Here is a 24,674-nt window from a genome sequence, read left to right on the forward strand (position 1 = left end):
ACATAGGTAGGTTTTCCGAGGAAAATAAGCATAATAATATATATATATATATATATAAGAAAGTCACAACGTTGGAAGCCTTGCGTGTTATATATATTCAAAAGTACTTTCTCTACACGTTTTATAGCGCACGAGGGCTCTTTCTGCTTGGAAAGTCTGAATGGCCAGCTATAGCTAGGTAGGAGGGACTTGAGACATGTGCAGGTCTAGATGTGAACACCGGCTACCTACCGCGTGCTATAACCACAACATCCCAATTCTTTCTCACAACTTTCCAAACCTCACTCACTCATCTAACACTACCTCTAACAGTAACGAAAGATTCTCTTCGAGTACCACCATGCTCTAGCGACCAGCGACCAGCGACCAGCGACCAGCAAATCACGCAAGATGTCGCGCCCCTCCCTCTTCTCCCGCTCCTCGCGAGACAGCAGTCCCCTCCTTCGACAGCACACCGACGCCGTGTCCCTCCAAAACCTCTCTCCGCGCCCCAGCTCCCACTCCCGCCACGCCTCCCCCTCTCCTCCACCGTCCTTCTACCGCGACGACAGCCGCAGCAGCCAGAGCGAAAACCGCAGCCCCTCGCCGACCCCCTCGCGCACCCCAGGGCGTCGAATCCAGTTCGCGGGTCCGCCGCCGCCGATCGCGACGAGTGCGCTCCTCTCCGCCCAGAACACGAGCTTGCGCGCGAGCTTGGATGGTGCGGCCGTCGGAAGCAGGAGTTCGAGCCCGCGTTCGCGGCTCAATAGGGGAGGTGGTGGTGGTTGTGGTGGTGAAGCAGGAGGAGGAGGAATCGACCCCCTGCTAGGTTTGGAGCGTAGAGAGAGGGCTATCCAGGAGGATCTACAGCTGTTGCTCGATGCGCAGTCTGCGGGCTTGGTTCAGGGGTTTGGCGGTGCTGGTGCTGGGGAGGTTTACGGAGGGGAGGGTAGCTCGGATGCAGGGAGTAGGAGTAGTACGCCCACGGCGCGGAGCTTGCAGAGGAGGTCTAGTCGCGAGCAGAGTAGGGGGGTTGTGCCTGTGAGGCAGCCTAAGGGTAGGGTGCTTGGGTTGAGAGCTGCGAGGAGGTGGTTGTTGAGGGATATGGCAGAGTTGGTCAGGGTGAAGGAGGAGCAGAGCGGTGTTTTGATGTGGGAGATTGAGAGGAGGGGAGAGATTTTGGGGACGCTGGATGCTTGGGAGAGGAAGATTGAGGGGGTTAAGGGGCGGTTGAGTGAGTTAAGTAGTGGTGATGGTGAGGATGCGGTTGCGGCTGGAGGAGAGGAAGTACAGGAAATTGAAGAGCTGAAGATCGAGGAGGCGGCGGTGGAGAATGAGATTAGGGAGATGGAAGATAGGCTTGCGCAGATGAAAGCTAGGAGGCGCTGGCTGGGAGAGCGGATTAAGGAGAGAGTTAATCGGCGAGAAGCACGGTTGAGTAGCTACAGAGGAGCGCTACGGGAGGTCGAGTCGGAAGTCAGCGAGTTCTTAAGAAGGCCTCCTATACCGGTCTCTATGGTCATGGGCGACGAAGAAGGCTTTACGAGCTTACCGACGAGCAGGAGGACATTGGGGATGGCTAAAGAGTGGTGGACGAAAGAAGTGTCCAAGCTGAAGCTACGTCAGGAGGAGGTCGAGAACGAGAAGTCTGCGCTGGAAGAAGGTGCTCGGATGTGGGAGGAAAGTTTCAAGGTTGTTATGACCTTTGAGGATGACCTGCGGAAACAGATGGCCAGTACCGATGCGCAAAACCTCGAGATGCTGCGGAAGCAGACAGGCACGATGGGAGAAGTCATAGAGAAACTCTCGGGTACGGTCCGAACGGCCGAGGAGAAAGGTTGGAACTTGTTGATATGTGCGGTCGGGGCTGAGCTGGAAGCTTTTAAGGAAGGGGAGCAGATTCTAAGGAGGGCGTTGGGATTGGTAGTGGGAAATGGTCAGAGGCAGGTTGATGTTGATGAAGAGAGTACGGATGGCAACTTTCGCCGTGGATTTGCGGAGTTGCAGAAGCCGTTGGCAAGGAGAGAGAGTCTGTCTAGTGAGGAGGATGGTCCGAACCTGGCCGAATTGTTGGTCGATCGAGGAGACGATGTTGTTTGACAAGCGAGCGTTCAATGATACCAGAGCATGAGACTCAATGCCGTTAGTTAGTTTGTGATGTGAAATAGTTCTACCCACAACGTCTTGTAATCAGGAAAAGAAAGGCTTTTTCTACATCTGAAAAGCTATCGTGCAGGTTGTCGTTTGCTGGATGTCGACATGGGAGTTTGTACGGAGCTGTGACTGAATCATTAGCGTCTGGATGCATTACTCCTGTATAGTCATAGCTGTAAGATGAGGAACCTGCGGAATCCACTGATTTATGAAAGCATAATTCAATTCAATTCAATTCAATTCAATTCAATTCAATTCAATTCGTTTCGTTTCGTTTCTTATGTTTACTGTCTTGCTGGCCACCGTAGTGTACCGGTAGACAAGCCACCATCACCACCAACTAACTCCACCTGTTGCCCCCCAGCCACGAGCCGCATTCTGTTCAGACACAGCATAGAACCAGGTACTTCTGTACCTCAACTACCCGACGATGCACTTCAACTTCTCTCACTCCCGGAGCAATTCGCAACAGAACAACACCAGCGATGCCTTCGCTCCAGGCGCCATCTCGGGCATTCTGCACGCAGCGCAGAGTCTAGGGTCATTCGGGGCGCCCTCGGGGAATCTGAACGCAGCAGCATCAGGCACGGCGAACGCGGGTACCGACCGATTACTTCCCTCGAGCGGCCCTCCTTCGAGCTCAAATCTCTCTCAGACCCAATATCAACCTCAATCTCAATCTCAATCTCAATCTCAGTCTCAGTCTCAGTCTCAGTCTCAGTCTCAGTCTCGCCCGACCTCGTCTTCTGCATATTCTCTGCAACAAGCCAGCTTCGCAACGACTTCGACGCCCTCTGCCGGCGGGGCTGCTGGTCTGAGCCAGAGTCACGGCCAGCGCTACGAGAATCCCAGGCGTTCGCAACACGCAGACGAGCTGCACCTGAGCCCGAGTGCGAATAACATGGCTTCACAACGATCCCCGAGGGACTTCACGCCCGCAGGCCCTCGCATCAGCCTCGAGCACGCTACCCCCGACGGCCCGCAATATCAGCAGAATCCGAGCGCGGGGCAGCTTCCAGGCTCTCTTCAACCTGGCAGGCCGGGCTCGATGTCTGCGAACAACTCGAATGCAGTACCCTCTACCATGTCTCAAGAGCAGTACACGACTCCTACACGCGCGTCTGGCCTCGGCCTCTCGCACAACTACACCCGGTCAAGTCCCGCGGGTGGCTTCGACGGCCAGGGCTACGCGCCCTTCGCCCCGAATACTCCCAGCAGTGGAGACCACTTCAGCTCTCCCACGAACCAGAAATACACGCCCCAGAACAACCCAAGGACGGTCTCGAACACTCCCCTCGGTCTTGCAGATATCCGGCCTCGCGCAGATTCGGGGCTCTCAGAGGGTATTCCTGGCGCCAACCCGTACTCCTACGACGGCGCAAATGCTGTCCCGACTAACAGCAACTACCTCGCTCCGTGGGCAATATACGCTTTCGACTGGTGTAAGTGGCCTGCGCAGAACCATGACGCGGGCAAGGTGGCTGTAGGAAGCTACCTCGAGGATGGGCATAATTTCGTGGGTGCTATCTACTCCTGTTTCTGTGTCTCGACTTGACCATTGCTGACCTCAGTGCCAGATCCAAATCCTCGATTCGCAGATCACCCCGACTCCGTCCGAATCTTACGTTCCAGGGGCACCGAAATACGGGCTTGACTTTGTGAAGATAGCGGAGGCAACACATTCATATCCAGTCACGCGCCTGTTGTGGGAGCCTCCCTCTGCTCAGAAACAGTCTACTGATCTTCTTGCTACATCTGGAGATCATCTGAGATTGTGGTCATTGCCTTCAGAGACCCCAGCGGCAGCTCCGGGCAACTCCATCTCGCGACCGACTAATCATGGCCGGGACATGCCCGCCAGCAAGCTTACGCCATTGGCACTTCTGTCCAACTCGAAGACACCTGAGCATACCGCTCCTCTTACTTCCCTCGATTGGAACACTCTCTCGCCAAGTTTAATAATTACTTCGAGTATTGACACGACATGTACGATTTGGGACATTCCAACCTTGACTGCCAAGACACAACTGATTGCACATGACAAGGAGGTATTCGATGTCAGGTTCTGCGCAAACAGTGTCGATGTATTCGTCAGTTGTGGTGCCGATGGCAGCGTGCGGATGTTTGATCTTCGGAGCCTGGAACACAGCACTATCATCTACGAACCTACTAACAAGGATGACAAAGGTATGTCAGATCAAGCTTCTGGCCTAGAGGATACTAACGTTGGTATAGACGGCAGCCCAGGAGGCAGGATAAGTCCTACCCTAGCTCAGCAGACGATGTCCTACGCACCACCTCTACTCCGTCTTGCTGCTTCGCCACATGATACCCATCTTCTCGCGACATTTTCTCAGGACTCGAGTCTCATCCGTATCCTCGATGTCCGCCAGCCAGGGCAAGCATTACTCGAGCTCCGAGGCCACGGCGCCCCGATCAACTGTATAGAGTGGTCTCCCTCTCGAAGAGGAACCCTCGCTTCGGGAGCCGACGACTCTCTGGTTCTGATCTGGGATCTCCTCAGCCAAAGCACTGCGCTGGCCCCACCCGGCCCAGCCATCACCGGTGCTCCCGCCTCAGACAACGCCCGCGGACCGACAGCCAGCTGGCAATGCGACTACGAAGTCGGCAACATCAGCTGGGCACCCCACAGTGCCCTGAGTAACGATGGTGGGGACTGGCTTGGTGTAAGCGGCGGTCGTGGGATCTGGGGGGTGAAGCTATAAGGGACGAGAGACAGGTCGGACTCGGTTATGGAAATAAGCGAGCTTATGTTCGCATGTTTGAGCCAGGCGTTTCGGGTACGGATGTTGATAATATCCAGGCATTGGGGGGTTTTCGGGGTTTTTTCCTCCTACAGCTCTATCTCTGTGCGGTGTGTGTGTGTGTGTGTGTGTGCGCGTATACCACTAGGCCCAAAAAACAAATGGTCTTGTTCACGAAAGAGAGAGCAATGAAGAGACGAGCAGTAGGCTTTACGAGCTTGGCGGGAGCGGGAGCAAAAGGAAAAGGACCTTGAGGAGCCATTGAACGGGACGGGAACGGGGACGAGGACTGGGACTGGGACTGGAGTTAGCCATTTTGTACTTTTTGCACCGGTACACCAGGTACCGGTACCTACCTACCTACCTACCTACCTACCTACCACCTAACTAAGCTAGCTAAACCTAACTAACTCACTAAACTACATCGGCGCTTGGAATTGCTCGAAATGAAAAAAGGCATGGCTCAAATAAAAACAAGCTCTCTTTCTCCTTTTTTTTCTCCCTTTTTTTTCTTCCTTTTTTTTTTTTTTTTGGAAAACCAATTTGAAAAGAGAAGAGGAGCTGACAGGAGAAGATGTAACCCCGTTTCCGTTTCCATTCCCGTTTCCGCTTCATGTTATTTATTGATTTATTGATTTATTGATTTATTGATTTATTGATTTATTTATTTATTTATTTATTTATTTATTCATTTATTCATTTATTCATGTATTCATTTATTTATTTATTTATTTATTTATTTATGTATTTATGTATTTATGTATTTATGTATTTATGTATTTATGTATTTATGTATTTATGTATTTATGTATTTATGTATTTATGTATTTATGTATTTATGTATTTATGTATTTATGTTTTTATGTATTTATGTATTTATGTATTTATGTATTTATGTATTTATGTATTTATGTATTTATGTATTTATTGATTTATTGATTTATTGATTTATTGATTTATTGATTTATTGATTTATTGATTTATTGATTTATTGATTTATTGATTTATTGATTTATTTATTTATTTAAGCAAGTTGTAAATTCGTATCGACGAATGTTTAGAATTACGAGGTTTCGAGAGGGAGGGTGGATGGGTGGCTTATTCAATCATTTAATTTATACAAGGTGGCATTTCATTTGATTTCCACGCTTTTCTTGATACCGTGATCCGCCCCTGTGCCCGGCAAGATCTTGCTTTGCTACCTATCTGTGGCGTTGCGGTTCGTTTTCTCGCTTCGCCCTGAATATTCTGTCCCTATTATACTTCGTATTCGTGATCCAATGAGGCAGGACGCCTGTACCCTTATACCCCCGTTCCCTATCATCCGTCATAAAATCCATACCAACTCCCCATGCCCCATCACCAATCCTACTTGATTTCCTCAATCAACATCATCAGCATTCGTCTCCACTTGCGGAGTGACCGACTTCTCATTCTCCGCCGCCCCTCCCCCATCAACACCACCACCATCACCACCATCCACTCCCTTCGGCAACCCCTCAAACGGCTTCCCACCCTCGACTCCTTCCCTCACATTGCCGTGCTCGTCGACGTCCTCCTTCAGGTACAGCGTGAACAGCACGACGAAGAGCACCGTGTCCGTCGCCCGGTCCTTAAGCGTGTATCTTAGGGAGTGTGAGCGCTTCTGCACTTTCCTGTAGGGTTGAAAAAGATGCTTGGTTGGTACGATGCGTAACAGAAAGATGTTTGATGAGATAGAATAGAGTGGGATAGGGTAGGAGGGTAGATATGGTAAGAGGAGAGAGAAGATGAGACAGGAGGAAAGGGGAAAAGGGGCAAGGGCTTACCGGAGACCTTGGCCGTCCCAGTAGTTCATGACGGGGAGCGAGAAGCCTGGGAGTCTGAGTGCGAAGTCTGGGCGGTCATTAGCGCGGCTCTCTCTCTCTCCGAGTCCCCCCCTGGTTTTGACTCTGGGTGAGCGAAAGGGGGCATAGCGAGAGAGAAGACAAACCATTGAAATCCAGATACGGGTTGTAGAAATCACACCCATACACTCTACCCTCCTCCCACTCCCACTCCTTCCTCTTGGCCTCATCCAAAAAGTGCTTCTTCCTCGCCGCCTCCCCATCTGGCACGCCCTTCTCCTTCCTCACCTCCAGTCCCTCACCATGCCCCCCTTCTTCAAACACCAGTCCTACCTCGTGATCACCCACCCCGTTGCCCATCCCATCCTCCTTCCCCTTGACCTCCACCTTCTCCCCAACATGCAGCCTGTTCACCGAGCTCGCGGCCGGCCCATAGAGGTACGGACGATCGGCATACACGTCGCCGTCCAGACCTGGGTCGATCACCCATTTCACAATGCGGAAGGCTGTGTTAAAGCCCGGCGGCAGGCGATCGCGAATAGGATGGTCGAAGTCGTTGCCGAAGACCAGGGCGTCACCGCCAATGGAGCGCTTGGGCCGGAACCGGAACGCGATGCTGTACTGGTCGTTGTTCTTGTCGTGCGGGGGGAGGGAGAAGTAGGGGGATGTTGTGGGCGAGGAGGGAGGGAGGCCGCGATAGGACTTGTGTCTGTTAGTCACGAAGCTTGTGGGAAGCGCGTATGTGGGCACGCGGATGAGGGATCTATGAAAAGCTCGGAAGGGATGGGAAGAGAGAAGTACGTACCTGGATTCGGACGTTGAGGTCGACGGTGATATGCTCGGTGTCGATTGTAATAGGGCTGGCATCGTTGACAGGGACTATCTGATGCGTCTTTGTATCGTATGCTGGGCCTGCTGTTACCCGCAAGACGTAATTATGCGCCATATCTGGTCCAGATGCTGCTGCTGCTGCTGCTGCTGTTGTGGTTGGGGTTGGGGTTGTGGTTGTGATTGTTGTTGTGTTGAAGACTCCAAAGTTGAGCAGATGTTTTCAGTTCTGGATGAAGAACAAGCAAGGAATTACGATTTTGCCGGCTTGGAAGGCGGTGTGGCACGGTACGTCACTGACTGGACTTTCTGCCCCTGTCGAGCAGGAAAAGCTTGTGCAGCCAGATCTTTACCGGAACTAATCCTGTACGACAGCCGCGAGCCCCGAGCCCCGAGCCCCGAGCCCCGAGCCCGCAGGTTCACTGTCAGCGCACTGACTATCATGAGGTACGGAGATGGAGAGAGCTCCAGGGCTACACCTCCCAAGATTGAGGACAGTATGTAAAAGGGGTTGAATGGGATTGATTTGCATCCATGGCTTTATTATTCGTTGCTTCGGCATTTCCATCTTTGGAAACTCAAAAGGCCATTCCATTAATCGATTAGATAGGTATAACGAACGCGATTCTCATCCCTGCCCAGTATGGCGTGTAACACTGAGCATAGTATCCTCCGGTTGCATTCCGCTCTCGAGCTTTCGTGACTCATTCGACATCATTCAACGGAGACAGGAACCTATCAAGGTCGACCCGTTGGAAAAAGCTGATGTGTCCGAAGCCAACCCAGTATTGAGCCAGCAGATCGGGCGAGACCAGGATCAGCTGGCTCTCGATGTATTTGTCTGGGGACTCGTTAGATCTCTTCCCACATCAATCGAGGAGCGCCGGACTCACCATTCCTAAACATCCTAGCCGCAATGTGACCGCGACTCTTCACGATCCTCGCACCTTTGAATCTCGGCTCCGTTGCGTTCCGGATAAAACCAGCCTGGGATATATCATCCGAGATGAACGTGTACTCTCCTCGCGGCACGTTCGGATCCCCAGTCAGTTTGATGGCCTCAATGCTCCCTCGGAACACCTTCTCCTCAAATTTCCTCGTCTTGAACTCCTCCGGCGTCTCGTCTTCTCGTTGCACCAGACTGGCTTCGTCGAACGGCTCCGGATCATCAGGCTGGTGCATCAGCAAGAACTCGCATCCGTGGCCGCTGTAATCGCCCACCCAGATACCTCGATATGGTTTCTCCTCCGTAGGTGTGTACAGCTTGGGATCGAGGGTAGCGTAGGTATAAATCTCTTCTCCGAGATGCATGCCAGGGGTGCTGGAGCCGGCCACCATCTCCATCCATCTCCTGATGCGGAAAGCCTGGTTGCTCATCTCCGCGCGCTTCTGTGGCTTGTGTCCTGATCCTACAAAGGCCTCCCGACTTGTATTACGGACGCGATGTCTCGCTGGGATGTTGGGCGGTGGCCAGAGCTGCATGCTGTTGCGCTCCTGGACCGGACGAGTGAGGATGAAGTTGGAGAAGACGCCCCGTTGGTTCCCCTCGAGGATCTTCATGGGCTTCTCGGCGTTATATCGATGGGCTGGTCCAGTTCGAGCGGACGATGCCATCGACGACTCGGAGGAGAGGGCGTCGAGCCGAAGAACCGGCTGATCCAGGTGCAGACGGACGTGCGGGTTGAACTCATGGATCAAAACCTCGTCGTCGTACTCCCAGGAAACAAAGGTCGGCGGGGGCCGCACCGCAGCGAGTGGGTATCCCTCGATCGAGCCCCGTCGCGGATCATATCGGGCAATAATCAGCTTGCCCGTCAGGAGGTAATCGCAGAACCAAATCTTGTATTTAGGGAGGAACCAGTGCGGATCGTGGGCAATATACAGCTGTTGGTAGGTCTCGCAAGGGTAGGGGGAGGTCAAGCGAACGCCTGGTATGTTGTCCTGGACATGGCGCAGCCACGAGAGATCGGATTTGGCATGCTCGGCAAGGAGTCGGCACGTCGAGGAGACGGCCACCAAGTCGATGGGAGCGAGAAACGAGACGACGTGGTCGATCAACTCGGAGGGGAGGTCCAGTATATGACACTGGGTAGACATGGCTCTGTTGGGCGAAGCTAGAGAAATGAATCGAGGCGAGTCAGCATGTGTTTGTTGAAAATCTGCAGAGGGTGGTTGAGGAAGATGGAGATCGTGGAGAGAAGCGAGGCCGGAAGCGGAAGCGGGGGCGGGGCGGGGGCGGGGGCGGAAGCGGACGCGGAAGCGGATGTGGATGTGGAGGTGGAGGTGGAGGTGGAGGTGGAGGTGGATGTTGGTATAGATGTTGGTATAGATGTTGGTATAGATGTAGATGTAGATGTAGATGTAGATGTAGATGTAGATGTAGATGTAGATGTAGATGTTGGTATAGATGCGCACAATTTCATTCTCATCGACGGCAAGAAGTCATGTCAACGTACATTCTCGACCTTGAGTGCCACAAGGCGTCGGCAAAGGGTTGTCAGACCCGCTGCTATTGTCGTCGCCGAGAGGCACCAGCGCGTGCCATTGCCGATGCTCCATCTCAGGGGCCTCGACCGCTATGGAGTCGATGACGCGGTCATAGTCCTGCTCGACTCCTGGATCGACGCCCCCGTGCAGATATTCGAAGTCGTTGTCCAGGAGCCAGCCGTCCCCTCCGGCCGAAGGTGAGGTGGCCATGCTTGCGCGACGTTCCCGCTGCAACAACATCAGCTTTGGCGGGTTCGCGTAATGCGTTACAAATGGACGTAAGTAGTGCAGTTGAGTGGTCGTCGGTTTATGCTTTAAGGATGTCTCGGCTGCGACGGTCTGACGGACGGTTGGGTAACTGGATCACGAGGTTCCGGTCAGGTGAAGATGATATACCGGTAGGTGAGGATGATACAGATGGGGGATGGGGGATGGGGGATGGGGAATAGGGGATGAGATATGAGGGATGAGAAATGAGAAACGAGGATGCGAGCGAGGAGGGATGGGAGAAGGCGAGGACTGGCTCTCTCTTCTTGTATGTTCGTTCGAGCCAACCGGTCTCCTGCAGATGCGCCACCCAAGGGCTCCAATGTAAAAGCGTGGGTTCTCCGCGGTGGCGGCCGGATGGCATCAGATTCGCCCGGCGGGCTGAAACTTGGCCGACGATGACCTTCTGCTCGAGCTTCCCTTTGCGGTCGCCGTCGTGACCCGGCAGTTGGCTTGGGTTCGGCGAAGGGATCGCCCGCAGTCAGGGTTTGCTGATGATGTTAAGGAAGTATATCTATCGAATGCAGCAGTGATCGTATTCATGGTCAGGTCAGGCCAGCCCAGCCGAGCCGAGCCCAGCCCAGAGCCGAGCTGAGCTGGAGCCGAGCTGAACTGGAGCTGAGCTGGGCTGGGCTGACATAGAATGCTCGTCCAGAAAGGCAGGTGGAAGGTATATAGGTAGGTAGGTAGATAGGTAGGTCAGTAGGTAGGTCAGTAGGTACTTCGGTAGTTATGCAGGGCATCATGACCATCATGATACCAATAACAACAATGATAATAATCATCATCATCCAAAGGTGACGATCCCAAGTGATCGATCCCAAGGCAACATTCTTCGTAGCGACAACTACTTCAGCTTTACCACCAGTCCCACGATCATTGCATATGCGTGGCACATCAGATCCGAAGGGATCTTCGTCCTCTCCTGTATAAAAGTATCGAGAAGCAGTCAGTCCAGGCTCGGGATAACTTGATGCGTATCCATATACAATACAAATACACCTGACCGGTACTCTTGCTCATTTGACAACTTTTCGACTCGTAAACACGTACCTACCTACTTGCGTTCCTCTTGGCTCTAGCTAAAACGACCTCGGTAGGCTTTTGGACTTGTGTTACCATATGTCTGCATCGAACAAGCGGTGCCACCGCCAATCACTAGATACGGTATCTAGACACGACTGGATAGCTACCGGTACCGAGTGGTTCCACCGCTCAGAGTTAGCCAGGTAAGGTAGCTAGCACCTACATCATAGCCGCCCGAAGCTATATATATATATATATATATATATATATTGTATAAGACGCTAACATGAATTATATGGTATTCTACATTACCAACTCTCCAATACCAATAAACAACAACCAACAATCAACAACCAACCGCACAAGCCGGCGGACATGGCTCCCAATCCCATCCTATCCAATCCCATCCCAGATAAGTATCGCAAGTCAAACGCGGGGAAGCAAGTCAATGATGACGTCCCGTAACGTCATCCCACTTCTCCCACTTCTCCGTCTCCTCCCCCTCTCCAAAACAAAGAGACAACCCCCACCCCCCCATTCTTTTTTCAACCCCCCTCGCCGCATCGCCAAATTCGAAATTCAACATTCGACTCAACCTTTTCCCCATCCTCAAGGATATCATTCCCGTATAATGCAGAAGCCCGTCTACGTACGCACAGCCGCCGACGTCGACGCCGGGAAGCAGGGGACGGGCGGCCAGACGGATGGCATGCAGAGGAAGGACGCGATTGTGAACAAGTGCAGCTCGCTGTGCGCTTCTGGTAAGCTGCAAGCAAGCAAGCGAGCAAGCCTCTCTCTAGAAATCCCTTTTTTTTTAATATATCCTTTTCTTCTTTCTGTGGCTCTGGAGGTGGTCAGTTAGTCATGCTTCACTCTGGACTCTGGCATCTATGTGCATCCGTATCTTTTCAAATCCGTCTTATCCTGAGGTGTGTGCGCGTTGTCTCATCATTCGGAAATGCCGAGCATGTATCCCTTCCTTCCTGCCCATCCAGATGTGGTGGATGTATTTCCTCCACGACCTAGCTTTACCGATCTCCTTCGTCCAGTTGAACGAAGTGAACAATGCGAGAGGGTCGTTCTTGAGAATATGTACTTGGCATCATCCATTCGAGATGGAAAAAGGAGTGGACCTTGGACCTTCATGTGGGTGTTCTCGGTCCAGTGGATCAGACCTCGCCTGGCTACTGGGCTACTGGAGCGCAAGATTCGCTTAGAGCTTGTTTACCAAACCCTCCTCCTGCCTTGGATCGAAATCACAATTTCCATTCTCTCACTCACACCCATCCCTTCTCTCCCATCACATCTCTTCCCATCTCACCTCCCCTCACCAACCCCACCCCCACCAAAAAAAAAAAAAAAAAAAAAAAAAAAAAAACTAACACCCCCAACCCCCTCCAGTAATGACCGCCGCGCCCCACACCTCCAGCGCAGTGCACCACCACGGCGAGCAAGACACCATCGTGTACGTCGCCGGCGGGCACGGCGCCATCCTCTCCGACGACGGCGCCACCCGGCAGGAGCTCGGCCCCGGCGACTTCGCCCTCATCCCCGCCTGGACCGAGCACCAGGAGGTCAACGACGGCGACGTCGAGCTGACCTGGATCATCACCCGCAGCGGCAGCGAGCCCGTCGTCGTCAACCTCGACGGCTGGGCCGGCCAGATGAAGCAGAGGGAGGAGAGTACGTTGCTTTTCTTTATGCCATCTCATCCCATCTCCATCCCCATCCTCATCCTCTATCCCCTACCCCCTCCCTCCCCCCCCTCCCCTCGAAAACACACACACACTAACACAAATTCCTTTCCCCCCCAAAAAAGAAGAAAAAGAAAAAGAGAAACAACAAGAGGAAGCCGACGAGAAAGCCACCAAGAGGGAGCAGGCGGAAGGTGTGCGGGGTGCGCATTGATTGATTGTTTGATTGTCTGATCGATCGATTGATTGACTGCAAGGATCGATAAATGTTTTTTCGCTACCATGAGTGAGTTGAGTTGAGGGGTAAGAGGTGGAGTAAGAAGGAGGCGGGCTGGTGGATGGGGGTATGTATGTATGTATGTATGTGTGGCGCTAGATGGTGGATGGGAGATGGTGGATGGGAGATGGGAGAAGGGAGGAGAGAGGAGCTCTATCTGAAGATATACTGTTTACTGAGGGAGGAACTGTGTGTGTGAGAGAGAGAGAGAGAAAGAGAAAGGAGAGAGAGTATGTAAGGAAAATCCCACTAGAATCACACACAAACACAAACACAAACACAAATATGCATCAAAGCATAGAAAAAAAAAAAGTCAAGGGAAGTTTCATGCATGTCGATGAAGTGATCTCTCCGATGGATTTGCATTTGCATTTGCATTTGCGTTTGCATTTCCTATTGATCAACGCCTCATGCCGCCGCAACACATCCCTTTTCCATGCCACGAAATATGCAAGGGCCTATTCATAGTTCTCTTCGCAACCCCTTATTTTCCTTTTAAGACAACACGGTAGAAAGTTAACTTCTCGCCCTACCACCAAGAGATACCTATCCTACCCGCCACCCGCTCGCTTAGCCTAGAGAGCTCCACTCTCAGTCAACATACCTCGGTCCATCGTCCTGCCAATTCGCAGCAGGAGTCTCTGGGTACCCGCCAGGCGTCGGGGCCGAGTAGGCGTTGTAATTCGCCGGCGTGGGTGCACTCTCTGGCATGGCTGCGGGTGTGGGGGCGGACCAAAACCCCGGACCTGGCGTAGGGGCAGAGTTGGGAAAGTTCCCAGGAGTCGGTGCATCGAAGGGTGTAGCCGCAGCAGCAGGAGTGGGTGCTGACATGGGCTGGTTACCGGGAGTCGGTGCATTGTTCCAACTGCTGTTACCAAAAGTATTGTCGTTGGAGTTCGAAGTTGAGGGCTGGTAAGCCGGTGTCTTGGATCCTCCCCAGGAATCGCCACTTCCGCCATAGCCAGGAGTCTTGGATCCAGCGTTGAAGCCGTCTTGTTGCTGCAGACCGTATGCCGGCGTTCTTGCACCAGATTGCCATGCGGGAGTTCTATTACCGGCTCCGTATGCTGTACGGCTTCCGTCGTACGGATTGACGGTTCTTGAGCCATCGGCCGGGGCCCAAGCTGGGGTCCGTCCGTCATTGGCCGAAGCTTTCCAGGCAGGTGTACGACCACCATTTGCTGCAGCAGGTGCTACAGCCGTTAGTAAATTGCATGAAAACGTAGCGCAAGGAGAACTTACTTCTAGCAGCACCCCAGGCCGGAGTACGCTCTGTGCTGGATGGCATGGGCGTCCGGCTGCCATGGCCAGCATCCCAGCTATGACCAGGAGTAGCGCTACCCATCCCTCCTCTGCTCGAACCACGAGGCGTGAAACCGCCTCTGCCACCTCTGGACATTGGGTCGATGGACTGTCCTGTGATCCGGTCCTTGAATCCTAACGCGTCTTTTGGCACATTGATAACCTTGCTCTTTGTGTGAAGCTCGACACGAGCATTGGTATCAGTAGTCTCCTTGACGATACCGAGCAGACCCTTGTAAGGACCCTTGCGGATAGTAACTGTCTGGCCGATCGCTCGATCTCGCCCAAATGACTTTGGAGGAGGCATACTCGTGTTAGGACCACCACCAGGATTGCGCTTCATTGCAGGGTTCATGGAAGTGAGATCCTGAGGAGCGGAAGACGTTACAAGTCGACCTCCCTTGGCAGAAACGGTGGCGACGCTCGTGGTTCTGGTCACGAACACACCAGCATTTTCGCTCTGAGCAGGGTTCCGCAGGAACAGGTAGGCGCGATGGATGTGAATAATCTTCCCAGATCTTCCCTCACCACCATGCTCCTTTACCCCGTCGTCTGCGCGGATCTCGGAGCCGTTTCGATCAGTCGCAACGGCGTGTTTGCGCTTCTCGAGCTTGTTCGAAATTTGAGAAGGCAGTACCATACGAGTCTGGTTGTTCTGATCAAGGACGACCAATGACTCTCGGTCAACCTTTACGACGCAAGCAACCGTCGAGGGATCGAGCTGAACCAAGTCCCAAAGCTCGAACTGACCGAGAGAGCCACCACCACCCGAGTCGCTGGCCTCTCGAAGATCTTTGCTGAAGACCGTGACCTCGGTATTGCTCTGGTCAGTCAAAAGCGTCACCCGATCCTGAGAAATCTTGACAACCATTCCGACTTCATCTCGGAAACGACTTCCGCCAATAACCTTGACGTGATCTCCCTCTCGAAAGCGCTTTCGCAGGCCCTTGACAGGCACTTCGATTGTCTGACCTCGGAGATCACCCTCGGTTACTGCCATCGTAACAATGTCGCCCTGGACCGACACTGCCTTACCAACCACACCCTTCTGCTCTCCTTCGTAGACTTCGATGACATCTCCTGGAAGATAAGATGCATTTGCAGTGCTGGCTTTGAGACTGGCAGCGAGAGCATTCAGATCAAGGTTCTCGGTTCCGTCTTCGGCACCAGAAGCAAATCTTGTGACTTCCTCCAATGTCGGATTGACATCCTTGGTGACCAAAGTCTGGATCTTGACCTCTTTCTCGCAGTACCCATTGATGTACTCGTCACCAAGATAATTCCAAGTCTTGGTATCAGATCTCCCTTGGAGGTACTTCGCGTGTCGTTTCTTGGCTTCCACTTCACTGAAAAGTCGCTGCGGTGGTCGAGGTCCGGTTGTAGGTCGCTTTCTCTTGGCACCAAAATCCTGGGGGGCATTCGCATCCTCGTGAAGGCCATAATCAAGGCGAGGCACGTATCTGACCCGCACTTCGAGTCCAGTATCCGTGACATCGATAACTTGGGCAAGGTCACCGGCATATTTCGGAGGGCGTTTTAGCCGAACATAGGCTCCAGGCTCCAGAGATGGTGTCTTCGTAACTCTGAGCAAATCTGGCATCTCCTTGATCTCGACAAGCATCATTTTGGTTCTGGGGTAGACGTTCATCAATCCATCGAGGGCAGTCATAATATCTGCTTGGCGCTGGGCCTCGACGTAAATAAACCCCTTCATCGTCGACGTTGTTCCACCTCTCTCGAAAGCGCAAGTAATCGCAAGCTCGTCCCTTGTGCCCTGTCTCTCTTCCACACGCTTCATGATGGAGAATATAGCCTCTCGCTCCTTTCCTTCCTTACAGCGCACAGCGTAAATCGATGGATCATCGACACTGGGAAGAAGTAGGCGTCGCGGCACAACCGCCGAATCGCCAGCGGCTCTACCGGATCTATTCTTATTTGCGTAACGCTGTCGCAGAATCTCGGCCTGCTTCTCTGCATCCAAGCTTGCCTCCATCTCTCGTCTCCTATCCAACTCCCTATGCCTCCGATCATCTGCCACGCCCCCAGCAGGAAGATCAGCGAGATCATCTGGATGCGTATCAGCAATGAAGTTGTCCTTGATCTCATTGAGCTCATCCTCGTCGTCGTCGTTCTCATCCTCGTCTTCATCCACTTCGGCTTCGACGTCGAGGAACTGGTTACGGCGTTCACGTCGGCGTTTTCTACGGTGGCCCTGCACACAACTCAGTATTGATGTTCCTTCGGGTAGTCGGCCTGGCTGCTTACCGTAATCTCCTCTTCCTCGTCTTCTTCATCTTCCTCGTCATCCTCATCGTTGCCAGCAGCTAGATCCTCTCCTGGCCCCTCTGCATCCTCGTCGTCTTCCTCCGCATCGTCCTGACCTGCAGATGATCGCCTCCTCGAATTTGATGGCTGTTCGTCATCTGAATCTGCATTCGCAGACTTGGAAGCTTCGTTGTCGGAAAGATCTGCTTGCGCAGGGTTAAAGTCTTCCTCTTCATCGCTGTCCTCCAAGTTCGTGTTCGCCAGGTTTGACATGATTGCAGTATCACTGATCGTATGGGCACTTAGATCGGGTGTTGTGTAAAGAGAAGAAGAAGTTGAACAACGGTACTTTGTTCTCGAGTTGTCAGGGAGGTAGCCTCGCACGTGATTTGTGGTTATATAAGCCTCAACAGCCTTGGCTTTCAGCCTCAATATTCTCTGCTAAGGTTATTTTTAGATGGGCGGGGGACCATTCACCAGCAAACATGGAATCTTCCTACCTCATAAATTCATGTTACAAACCTTTGCGAAATAGCTATCAAAAACTATCCCGACTTCAACCTGTTTGATCAACCATACCATACAAACCAATCCAATTAAATATTCGATGTTCAATAGTGTCTTCAGAACATTTTCCTGGAAAATTTACCTAGCCATGCGCCGATAAGGCAAGCTGCCGGCTACTGTCAGTCGAGAGCATTACAGGTGTTGTATCATGTACCTGAGGAAAACATATAAATGAGTCTGGTATTCGTACATGGTATACCGCTAGAACATAATTCGTAATCATCTCCACAATCGTGGTCTTTTTGTCCATCTTGTGTCCAATCTTCAGGCACCTTGTCCCAGGACTTTTAAGTATACTCCGGGCCCCGTTCGTATCTACTCTTCGTCGCAGTACACAGCAATGGCCCTAATGACCCTCTGCCTCGAAGCCTTTTTATCAAAGACTTGCGCGTGATCTAGGTCTGCGAACCAAAGGACATCAATGTCCGTACCACGCCACGGTCGAGATTTCCACTCGTCTACATCGGCTTCATCCGTTGAGCTGTTTGAACTTTCGCCGCCTGCGCTACTTTGACTTCTGCTTCTGCTAGCAGATCCGCTGCCGTGGCCTTCTTGGAGATCGGTGCGCGTTTCGTAGTCGATCAAGAGATTCCTCTTCGAATCGGTGTCAGTTGCATGGCTGTTGGGGGTAGCGCGGCCATTGGATGCATGCCCACTCGGAACAACAGCAGCTTTATTCAAATAGCGTCCGACCGCGTTTGTATCAACAATCAGGTCCTTCCCAGCTAGACTCACAGTCACGCGTCTACCTTCCAAATCCTTCTTCCAAAGCACGTTCTCGCTCCAGAAGAAATTGCGAGCAAGCGTGTGGCTCACTCCCATATCCATACTGCCAAAGTAATGAAGCTGGTGCTCGTTGGCTCTCTTTGGCAGTCTGCGCGTGAAATTGTAAGCCACATCCGGCAAGTGGAGCAAAATCGTGACCGGGTCGATCAAAACCAGAGGCCCGATCAGCGCCGCTGTTGAAGGGGTATGAAGGAGGTGTGTTGTGACTACTGATCCATAGGAGTGGGATACTAGAACACACTTCTGCCCTGGTGCGAGATGCTTCTTTAGAATTCGCTCGATTTCTGAGCACATCTCGGCTCGACTCAGGGCGGAGTGAGTGATGCGGAACGAGACGGGCATTATCTCAATCGCGATAATGCCGACTTGTCCGTCTGCATCCGCCGACTCGACACCGGAGACGGAGTTCAGCTCGCCCAGGAAATTCGTGTAGGGGTAGAGGCCAATTCCGATGCCGTGTATGAACAAGATAGGAAGTTTCGTCGGCGATGTATGCGGGCGGTGCCAGTAACTTGTGTATTTTGCGGGAGAGCGGTACGTAGTAAGAAGAGTTTGTGGGCGGAATGGAAACAGAGTGAAGAATCGAGATAGGGGCATTCGATGGAAATGGAAGCCGTGCAAGAGGAGTTTCACATAGGCCAGAAAGTCAACAAACCCAACACACTAGGGAGATCAGCGAATTTCGCCTTAGAAATTGGGGGGAAACTGGGACTTGTACTTACAAAGTACCATACCAGGCTTCGATGAAGCATGGCTACACGGTCCAGTGTCAAACGCAAACATATCGCGCTCCCTCTTCCGTCCTCAATCGGCCTTCCAAGCAATTTCTCGGTAGCGACAACGTATTCCTCCAACTCGTCATCATCGTCTCCAGGAGGGCCTCCCCGGTTGAAGAAGGCCCATAGCAGAAAGTCTTTCACGTTCTCCCGCTTTATATCCTTCAGATCGGCGCCAAGAAACCACTTGCGGAAGTACGCTTCAGGATCAGTTATGTTTTCGTTGCATAAACGAAAGAGTTCTCTCCTCTCTTCGCGTGATGGCGCAGGCGGATGGACTGCTTCGCGCTGAAGGGCGTATCGATATGGCAGGTAGACCAAGAAGTAGAACAGCGCTTCTGCAGCGGCAATGGCCTCGATGAGGAGGGGTAGTGGGGAGGTGATGGCGGTTCTGAAGCCATAAAGCGCAATGATTATGGCACAGTAGAGCACGCAGAGCGGTGCAATAGAGTGCAGGCCTAGGATACAGACACGTATGAAGATGTATTCCGAGCCCGACTGCCCGATCATGGTGGGGGTGGTGGCCGTTGCGGATTGGAAGGAGACAGGGAAGGAGATGGAGATGGAGATGGTGATGGAGATGGTGATGGTGATGGTGATGGTGATGGTGATGGGGATGAAGATGGAGATGGAGATGGAGATGGAGATGGAGAGATTCGAGTTGGGCGGTTGGAAGAAGTTGTTGTTCGCAAGAGCGGGCGGGCTCTGATGCTCCTAAAATGACGTCTCATTGCAAGATTCCATATCATATGTGGATACCGGTCCTGCTTTCTCCCAACAGTTTTTCCTGTCCGTAGTCGCAGCCGTAGTCGCAGTCGCAGTCGCAGTCGCAGCCGTAGTCGCAGCCGCAGCCACAGTCGCAGTCCTAGCTAGTCATAATTGTGGTAAGTACCTATAGGTAGTCGAGAGGATGGAAGAGAGATAGATAATACACTCGGGCGGGTTACCTTTCGCACATGTGTGTATGCATTTCCTGGACCATACCTGCAAATGATGGAGGATATACGGTAGAGTAGTGGGTAAACACAGTTGAGCCTGCGAGAATGCCATCAATGTTGTAGGCGTGATGTAGGGTGTGAGGCCGGCCGGCATCCTCGATCCTGATCTAATCTGATCCGATGCGATCCGGAGTTCTACCGTCGTGATAACTAAGCGAGAGTTTATATTTTATATCCCCAACTCATGAACAGAACTCAGTTCGTACTCATGATCTCGTGACCTCGTCATGAATATATTCGAATAACCAAACTCTTAAAACAACGACAATCCCACATCCCACACCCACATCCCACATCCCAGGGTTGCTTCTTCATTCAATGGCGCCCAGGGTATGACATTACATGTTCGCAATCTTCCCCGGCTAATATCATCACAGCCTGAGTACATCCTCAATCCAATTACGGCCCTCGAGTTCTACCGTGCAGAATCAGCCTCTCTCTTCATCTTGGCTGGCGAAGGCTCTATTTTGAAGATATTCGACGCAGAAACATCAAAGCTACTATGTCTGTGTGAGGTCTTCGATGGCCAGGCGATCCATGGAATTACTGCAGCTGCAAACCGCTCTGATAAGCTACAGGTTGCCATCTGGGGAGGATCGTCCCTGACCTTGCTTGACAAGGACAGCTTCGATCAGCTACTCGCGCAAGAGGTAAGCAGCATCGTATCCTCAGCTACCCCGGTGGCAGATTGGATTCTCGATATTGCTATTTCCCCAGACGGGGAAGGCTGTGTCCTGATCACTGCTCACAATACAGTCCTCCTCGCCAGACCCTGTCCAAAGGAGACGGGATACGCAGTAGAAACACTCGCCTCGCCTTCCAGGTCCATCTTGTATTCTGCAGATATAATTTGGGAGTCTCCTTCTCGCATTTTAGTAGCTGCTGGTACGGTTTTTGGTGAGATTATTGTCTGGCAATGCTCCACGTCTGGGAGAAGTCAGGTGCTGTTCACTTTCTTGGGCCATGAAGGATCGATCTTCGGCCTCGATATTTCTGATCCGGTTACCCAGAGCAGTGGGACCGTCGGCCGACTGTTAGCAAGTTGTAGCGATGATCGCACCATCCGCGTCTGGAACCTAGCTACAACTACTTTGGTTCCGGACTCGGTTGCAAGCAGAGCCTTGCCGATACGAGAGACTGGGTTCGGAGAGGACAGCAGCTCTAGTACATCTCAAGCGAGCGATAGATGTATTGCTACCGTCATGGGTCACGCCTCCAGGATATGGCACGTCAAATTTCTCTTGGAAACAGATACCTCTGGTACCTTTGCTACAAGCGTCCTTTCGTTTGGTGAGGATTCAACAACACAGAGGTGGTCTTTAAATCTAGAAGGAAGTCTTGACGTCCACGTTCAAGGAGCAAAAGCCATGATGAGAGCAAAACCATTAAGCACAACCGCTTATACCGATGGAGCTACCAAGCTCAGCCAACTTGATACATTTGCATTCCACAGCGGTAAAAGCATCTGGTCCACGGCGCTCTGTTATCACAGAGGATCAGAAGTCTTGCTGGTAACTGGTGGTGCTGATGGCAAAATCTCGAAATACAATTTGAGTACGAAAGATACAAATTCGTGCCATGATATTCTGTCATCCAAAATTGTAGGCGAGGAACGACAGATTGGATCCGATATGTGCAGCATAGACAGCTCATGTTCCATCGACGATGTACTGCCGGCAAACGAACCAACTCTGCCAGTGGTAGAATGTGCATTTACGGGTGTTCAACCGCCCCCAATGCCAACCGGGGATAGATCTAGAGAAACAAATTCATCAGAGAGCAAAACTACCAAGCTTAAGAAGGCGAAGAAAGCTGTGAAGGATGGTTTTAATCGGTATGCTTTCGTCTCCGAGAAACAGGTGCTTGCCACCACCAATTTCGGGCGAGTTCTCCTAGGAAATATAGAGTCAAACATTGCCTGGAGCGAGTTCATTCTTCCCGATTCAGTCTCACAGGATCTCAGATCGTATACCGTGGTCAAGGGGATCCCAGAACTTGGTTTGGTATGCCTGGCTTGTGCTAACGGCAAGATATATGCGTATCGCCAAAGCCCGAGGCTCCAATTCGTCGCAGATGTTGAGGGAAAGGTTGCCGACATGTTCAAGGTCTTCAACTCCGCGACTGGTTCGTTTGAGTTGCTCGTTACGACTTTAACAGGTCATGCTGCTACACTATTTTCTGTCGAGAAATCTGACACCACGCTGCAATTGTCCCCCAAGGCTTCTTGCATCTTGCCAGAAAAGTTCATTGTTACAAGTGCAGGAAGAAGTAACGGGTTCTTGATCCTGGGTGCCAGATCTGGATTGCTGGCTCTCTACAGTACACATAGTTCCGAGGAAGCCGTCAATGTCTGGAGCCCCTATAATTCATCAACCGCAGATGCCATTACCACCGTCCTTCATTTGCCATCGTCTGCTCTGGCCGGGAATCCGGCCAGCCACTTCTTGACAACAGATCGCACTGGATCTTACTCGATTTTCTCCTGTATTCCTGGCTCCGCTGAAGATGGTCCAAAAGCAACGGTGCGTTGCGTGCATACCGGGATTCTGCCATTTGGACCATTGATCGAAGCAGCATGGTTTCAAGGCGGCGACCTGTTTTTCTGCGGATTCAAGAGTAAGAGCTTCATCGTCTGGAATGAAAGTAAACAATACGAAATCTCAAATATGGATTGCGGCGGTGCGCATCGTAGCTATGCCTATACCCCGGTGGGCCCTGTAGCTGGTGGCCACTTTGTCTATACGAAAGCTTCCAAGCTTTGTTTCCGTTCCCAACCAAACCCATCGCACACCATTACAAAACCAGGTGGCCATGGCAGAGAAATCAAAGCCAGCGCTGTGTCTTCAGATGGGAGACTGGTCGCTACTGGTGCAGAAGATACTGCGATTCGGATATGGCGCTATGACGGGCGCTCTTCGCGTCTGGATGCGAGACTTGACTGTAAGGCAATTGTTCAAGGACACACGACTGGAATTCAGCATCTTCAATGGCATGGGTCAAATTATCTATTCAGCAGCGGGGGTGCTGAAGAGTTCTTCGTTTGGGCAGTTCAGTCAATCCCAGACTTTGGTATCGGTGTCGTCCGCGAGGCCGAATGTCCCGACAAGAGTGTGGACCAGGATTTGAGGATCATGAGTTTTGATGTTTCCGGGCTGCCACAGTCCTGGAGTTGCTGTTCAGATAATTCTCTACTGATTAGCCTAGCATACTCTGATTCAACGATCAGAACTTATGTATACTCCCAGAGAGCCGGTTTTGAGTTGCTTGGACTAGGGAGATATAAGTCGACATGCTTAACGCAAATCCGACACCTACAGATTATCGATAATCGACTATGTTTCCTGACCGCCGCAACAGACGGCAATCTTACATTATGGAAGAGCGAAGTTGAAACTCGGTGTAGCGAAAGCTCTAGTCCGAAGCCTGTAAGGCATGCTATCGTTTCAAGCCGCAAGGTCCATCAAAACTCCGTCAAGTCCCTCGACCTCGTCGTCAAGCCCAAGGAGATCATAGTCGCTTCCGGCGGCGATGATAATGCGTTGGGCGTCTCCATTTACCCAATCCACGCCCTTGGAGACGTTACGGTACGCCCGAGCATCTTTCTGCTGAAATCTGCTCAAGCGGCCGCTATTACTGGCCTCTCGATTTTATCTCACAAGTGTGACTTGTCTAACGCGGGGTCATTCAGAGTTATGTCCTCCGGTAACGATCAAAGAGTCAAACAGTGGGATATACAACTCAACCGAGCAGAGCGGTCAAACAAATCTACCGAATATGAGCTGCAGATTTCCAAGACGGGCGATGTGTTTACATCCGTTGCTGATGTGGGGGACTTGTCGGTCCTGCGTAATGATGGATCCGGAAGGAGAAGAGTACTGGTCGTAGGCAACGGGATTGAGATTTGGTGTATTTGAACCGCCCACAACGCTGATAATGAATCCGCAGGGATTCACGAATTGCAGCCATCCTGGTTAGATAGCGGTAAAGGCCGGTGTGGTCTGGACGACTTGGAAAACATAGCAAACAACATATGCAACCTTGTACTCTCTACAACCCCGATATAGATGACAAGTAGGTAGTCCCAAAAATAGTTCGCCACCGTTATCGAACGAGTATTGTATACAAGTAAGTCTGTAGGTCAACTGCAGGCTAGTACAGAATGGGATATCCTTCCGTGCAGTACAGCAAAGTGGGCGTGTATTGTGAATGGAAATCCCTGATATCGAACTGATATACATTTCGTACTTTTAATTTCACTCTTCTTTCCCATCCAGTCCTACTATTCTCGTTATCTTTTCGAGATCCAACGTACTACTACGAATTAGGTCCCGACCTCGGGTTTCTTCAGTCCAAGTAGGCTTGGACCAGGCAGCACTGGCTGCAATCTTTTCGTTGCCACACTCGTACGCACCTCCGTAATGCGCCGCCTATAAAAACCCTCAACGCAGTACTTGCGAGCACCACAATACCATGGTTGGGTTGATAAGTGAATGTTGAAGCTAAGCGAATCGACTCGTTCCCCCCCTGATATTAGGTGTGAACCTCGTCTGTTCCACCACCTCAAGTCATCAAATCAAACCTCTCCAACAAAGATTTCTGCAAACCCACCCACCGTCTTCTTTATTCAGTTAGTTTGTTAGTTAGTGTGTGGCCCTTGACTCGACGGCCAAGGTACGT

At 51.8% G+C, this 24,674-nt stretch overlaps 8 protein-coding genes across 9 annotated transcripts; 4 read left to right on the plus strand and 4 right to left on the minus strand.

Moving 5' to 3' along the window:
* Positions 1-390: 390 nt before the first annotated feature.
* L3040_005143 (uncharacterized protein) lies at positions 391-2,079 on the plus strand (the record flags this gene model as incomplete). The annotated part of the gene is made up of 1 exon (XM_007296553.2): positions 391-2,079. One exon carries the CDS (start codon positions 391-393, stop codon positions 2,077-2,079), a length of 1,689 nt encoding a protein of 562 aa, XP_007296615.2.
* A 484-nt stretch (positions 2,080-2,563) lies between these two features.
* Positions 2,564-4,859, plus strand: L3040_005144 (uncharacterized protein; the record flags this gene model as incomplete). Its single annotated transcript, XM_007296552.2, has 3 exons — positions 2,564-3,649; positions 3,711-4,320; positions 4,369-4,859. 3 exons carry the CDS (start codon positions 2,564-2,566, stop codon positions 4,857-4,859), a joined length of 2,187 nt encoding a protein of 728 aa, XP_007296614.2.
* A 1,420-nt stretch (positions 4,860-6,279) lies between these two features.
* On the minus strand, positions 6,280-7,670 carry L3040_005145 (uncharacterized protein; the record flags this gene model as incomplete). Of its 2 annotated transcripts, none has more annotated exons than XM_007296551.2 (4): positions 6,280-6,523; positions 6,707-6,773; positions 6,871-7,426; positions 7,530-7,670. In XM_007296551.2, the coding sequence occupies 4 exons, from the start codon at positions 7,668-7,670 to the stop codon at positions 6,280-6,282; spliced, it is 1,008 nt and encodes a 335-aa protein (XP_007296613.1). The 2 variants fall into 2 exon arrangements, with proteins under 2 accessions (XP_007296613.1, XP_066011559.1); XM_066157244.1 differs by having other exon boundaries at positions 6,280-6,553.
* A 586-nt stretch (positions 7,671-8,256) lies between these two features.
* On the minus strand, positions 8,257-10,249 carry L3040_005146 (uncharacterized protein; the record flags this gene model as incomplete). Its single annotated transcript, XM_066157245.1, has 3 exons — positions 8,257-8,393; positions 8,446-9,666; positions 10,009-10,249. 3 exons carry the CDS (start codon positions 10,247-10,249, stop codon positions 8,257-8,259), a joined length of 1,599 nt encoding a protein of 532 aa, XP_066011560.1.
* Positions 10,250-11,963: 1,714 nt separating this feature from the next.
* L3040_005147 (uncharacterized protein) lies at positions 11,964-13,240 on the plus strand (the record flags this gene model as incomplete). The annotated part of the gene is made up of 3 exons (XM_066157246.1): positions 11,964-12,093; positions 12,734-13,015; positions 13,152-13,240. The coding sequence occupies 3 exons, from the start codon at positions 11,964-11,966 to the stop codon at positions 13,238-13,240; spliced, it is 501 nt and encodes a 166-aa protein (XP_066011561.1).
* Positions 13,241-13,894: 654 nt separating this feature from the next.
* On the minus strand, positions 13,895-17,143 carry L3040_005148 (uncharacterized protein; the record flags this gene model as incomplete). Its single annotated transcript, XM_066157247.1, has 3 exons — positions 13,895-14,496; positions 14,546-16,817; positions 16,871-17,143. 3 exons carry the CDS (start codon positions 17,141-17,143, stop codon positions 13,895-13,897), a joined length of 3,147 nt encoding a protein of 1,048 aa, XP_066011562.1.
* Positions 17,144-17,752: 609 nt separating this feature from the next.
* Positions 17,753-19,981, minus strand: L3040_005149 (uncharacterized protein; the record flags this gene model as incomplete). Its single annotated transcript, XM_007296548.2, has 4 exons — positions 17,753-18,886; positions 18,946-19,713; positions 19,759-19,864; positions 19,947-19,981. The coding sequence occupies 4 exons, from the start codon at positions 19,979-19,981 to the stop codon at positions 17,753-17,755; spliced, it is 2,043 nt and encodes a 680-aa protein (XP_007296610.2).
* A 334-nt stretch (positions 19,982-20,315) lies between these two features.
* L3040_005150 (uncharacterized protein) lies at positions 20,316-23,911 on the plus strand (the record flags this gene model as incomplete). Its single annotated transcript, XM_066157248.1, has 2 exons — positions 20,316-20,327; positions 20,375-23,911. 2 exons carry the CDS (start codon positions 20,316-20,318, stop codon positions 23,909-23,911), a joined length of 3,549 nt encoding a protein of 1,182 aa, XP_066011563.1.
* Positions 23,912-24,674: the final 763 nt, after the last annotated feature.

The sequence above is a fragment of the Drepanopeziza brunnea genome (genome assembly GCF_022702325.1).
Source record: "Drepanopeziza brunnea f. sp. 'multigermtubi' strain 214-2 chromosome Unknown ctg8, whole genome shotgun sequence".
NCBI lineage: Eukaryota > Fungi > Ascomycota > Leotiomycetes > Helotiales > Drepanopezizaceae > Drepanopeziza > Drepanopeziza brunnea.